Raw genomic sequence first — 2,950 nt, forward strand, 5'->3', positions numbered from 1 at the left:
ACTGTACGACGAGTCCTCGTTAAATGTTGAAACTGCTTTAAAATTCTTTTTTATTTCATTTATTTTCGGTTAAAAGAAAGAGCTTGTTGATTTTTGTTAGCAACCGCAATCATTGTAAAACAGCTAAGATCCAAAATTGGGATGATGTTGAGAGTACTTTGAAGAGCTACTTTGAAGCTTGTTAAAATTTTCATGTTATGGACAGGATTCAATCTAGAGAGGAAGATTCGCATGGAAGACAACCGTGCACTAGAACGCAAAACGTGCAAAGAATACCACTTTCATTATTTTATCATCAACATTCACAATACGTATTACTGGAGAATGTGAGTGTTTTCTATTTAAGATAACCTGGAGTACAAAGTTTGTATCGTCTAATGACGACGGAGAACTTAAGTTTTCCACAGAGTTTCATAATGGTACTAAAATAAAACCAACGGCATATTCAAACCATCGCATATTTTTAGTACAAAACAACTTTGTAGCGTTCCGTCATCATGACATCTCTAGCGATTCCGTGCCCATTAGTCATTTGAAGCGTTGCACTGGCCCTATCTGTCATCAACAATGTTTGTTGTTCAAAGTGGTGCGGTAAAATTTAAGCAATTTTCGCGAAGTTTTAGTAGTTTTTCGCGTTTTGCAATTAGTTGCAGTAGGAGCACTGCCGTAGGAACTACTTCGCCACTATGTGGCAAACACTCGCCGCGTACTCTGGCCGCGTGGCCGCCAAGCACAGTCAGTGCCTTCGGCGGCTCGCCGATGGTAAACAACAATCACAACATTGTGCAAATGCGATGGAACTCCACCGATGAACAATCTTCCCGTCAGCGGATTCGCAAAAGACCCATGCTGATGGATTTCCCGCAGCTGGTGTGGCCTTCGGTGATAAAAACCATCCGGAATTGGATCATGGTTCACTTCATCATCCGGCCGTACTTCGACCGGGAGTTTTCCCTTCCCGAATTCATTCAGGGAACGAAACAAGCTTTGCAGGTTTGTTTCCTAGTCTCGGACCATGGCTGTTTAAGGAGTACCGCATGCTTACGAAATCTTTTTTTATGCTTTCAGGTTGTATCTTCATCGCTTGCCGGGGGCGAAGTGAAGCAGTTGGAAGGATTGGTTGACCGAGCGGCCTTAGCGGATCTAAAACAGTCACTAGCAAAAATGTCCGTCGCCGAACGATATGACATACAGGTGGAGAAAGAGGATGTATATTTCTCCTTTCCCTACCAGGTCGGCGTAATGTTTGACGAATCGAACGACGACAGCCAGAAGCGGTTCGTTGAAATAACGATGGTTTTCCACGTGCTGAGAGGCCTCAAGGGAATGATCGAACGCGGTGAAACGGTCCCGCTGAATGTGGGGTAAGTCGGTGGTCGTGGCAGTTTAATCCATCGAATGCAGAGTTTCTCATTATCGAACCTTACCTCGCGCAGGGTCCTGCCAGAATTCCGGGACAAGATTAGCATCTGCAACTATCGTTTCATCAAGGAGTTTACCAAAGGCGTCGACTCGGACTGGACTGTGAATGTAGTAAATCACTTCAAGCCAAGTGACTACGTCGAAGAATAACCGTACCTGTTCTAACGACAACGCAACGAAACACCTCAAACCGGATCACGATGGGAACCACAGCCGGACAGAAGCGCGCTGTATGTAGCAAACAAATAAAGAAGACAAAAGTGTATGTCCCCTCGGTGGATGATTAGTGTAGGCGGTGGCAAGTGTGATAAGTGGTCAGCGCAACAATATCGCTGATAAGCAAACCGTGGTCAAAATATCATGATACTATTGAATCCGATTTGCTACCGAAATATGAAAACCAGTTTCTGTTGATGCTGTCAAATTCGGAACAAAGGTAAATTTTGATAGATAACGAATTTATATTTATCTGGCGCTTGCAAAACGGACCCCATGTTCCAGGCTTTCCATCTCTATTGTATGGAAAGCTATCTTCGCGACCTAGAACGGTTACGAGGTTCATCAAACCCCGCGCAGACGAGAAGCAATGCTCCATTATTCTTATCAAATTCCTTGTCCAAGTCCAAGGACTTTTGCTTGATGGTCTCTCGTAACGTCCCTTTCAAAAGACCAGATGGCCAGAGTTTCAAATGTGTGCGGCGTACGGTGGCGCTGGTAAAAAGAACAGCTTGGACTCGTTCCATGCGGTTCATTGAATTGCAAGTCGGGCATCGGTTCATGCGTCATTTACTTGCCACAAGACAACTAGCACCTGTAGAGAAGTGCATCTATGCGTCCCAGTTCCGCGTCGAAAGCGTGCCGGTAGTTGGTATTTTTCCTGATGATAATCATCTTCAGTGACAATGTGGCGAATGTAGTGAATAGAATAGAACACACTTTCACATGCGCGAAGATCGTGACTGAAGACGTCTCTGGAACCCCTTGAAAGGCTGCTGCAAGGACAAACATTTCTAAACACGATTACGGCATACAGCAGTAGCAGGAAACCGGCCGCACATAATCTTCGCGCGTATGTGACCCACTAATGGCACGCGTTCGATGGCGCATCACACATTATGTACTTTCTTTTCGATTTCAAAACGCTTCTCGCGACTATTACTGCAAGCGAATGCGCCGTTGAGCATCGCTATGTGTTCAGCGCCTCACGATGAGATGGCTTCTTGTCCACACATTAGCCAGTGCACTAGTTTTTTTAGAGAAGCAATATTTGCACTCGGTTTTATACACCCCGTCAGACTTAGAGCACCAACTAAGCGAGAGTAAAAAGAAAACGAAACTCGGCAATGATTATGTGTTTTGCGAGCAACGCGATGTAACGCATACTATGAAACCATCAGCTGCTATACAGCGCCGCACAAGTCTAGCGGGGCACTCTACTCTGGCCGATGATAATGTGTCTCCCTTTCTGCAACTGATAAGGGGCCACCAGCCGTGGGTCCTCACACGGCGCTGGAACCAGCCCAACGCC

General features: G+C 45.5%; 1 protein-coding gene across 1 annotated transcript; it reads left to right on the plus strand.

The window, feature by feature from the left end:
- Window positions 1–526: 526 nt before the first annotated feature.
- Window positions 527–1,713, plus strand: LOC121595203 (m-AAA protease-interacting protein 1, mitochondrial). Its single transcript, XM_041918966.1, has 3 exons — window positions 527–993; window positions 1,069–1,364; window positions 1,437–1,713. The coding sequence occupies exons 1-3, from the start codon at window positions 568–570 to the stop codon at window positions 1,570–1,572; spliced, it is 858 nt and encodes a 285-aa protein (XP_041774900.1). The 5' UTR covers window positions 527–567; the 3' UTR covers window positions 1,573–1,713.
- Window positions 1,714–2,950: the final 1,237 nt, after the last annotated feature.

Source organism: Anopheles merus, chromosome 3R (genome assembly GCF_017562075.2).
Source record: "Anopheles merus strain MAF chromosome 3R, AmerM5.1, whole genome shotgun sequence".
NCBI classification, from domain to species: Eukaryota; Metazoa; Arthropoda; class Insecta; order Diptera; family Culicidae; genus Anopheles; species Anopheles merus.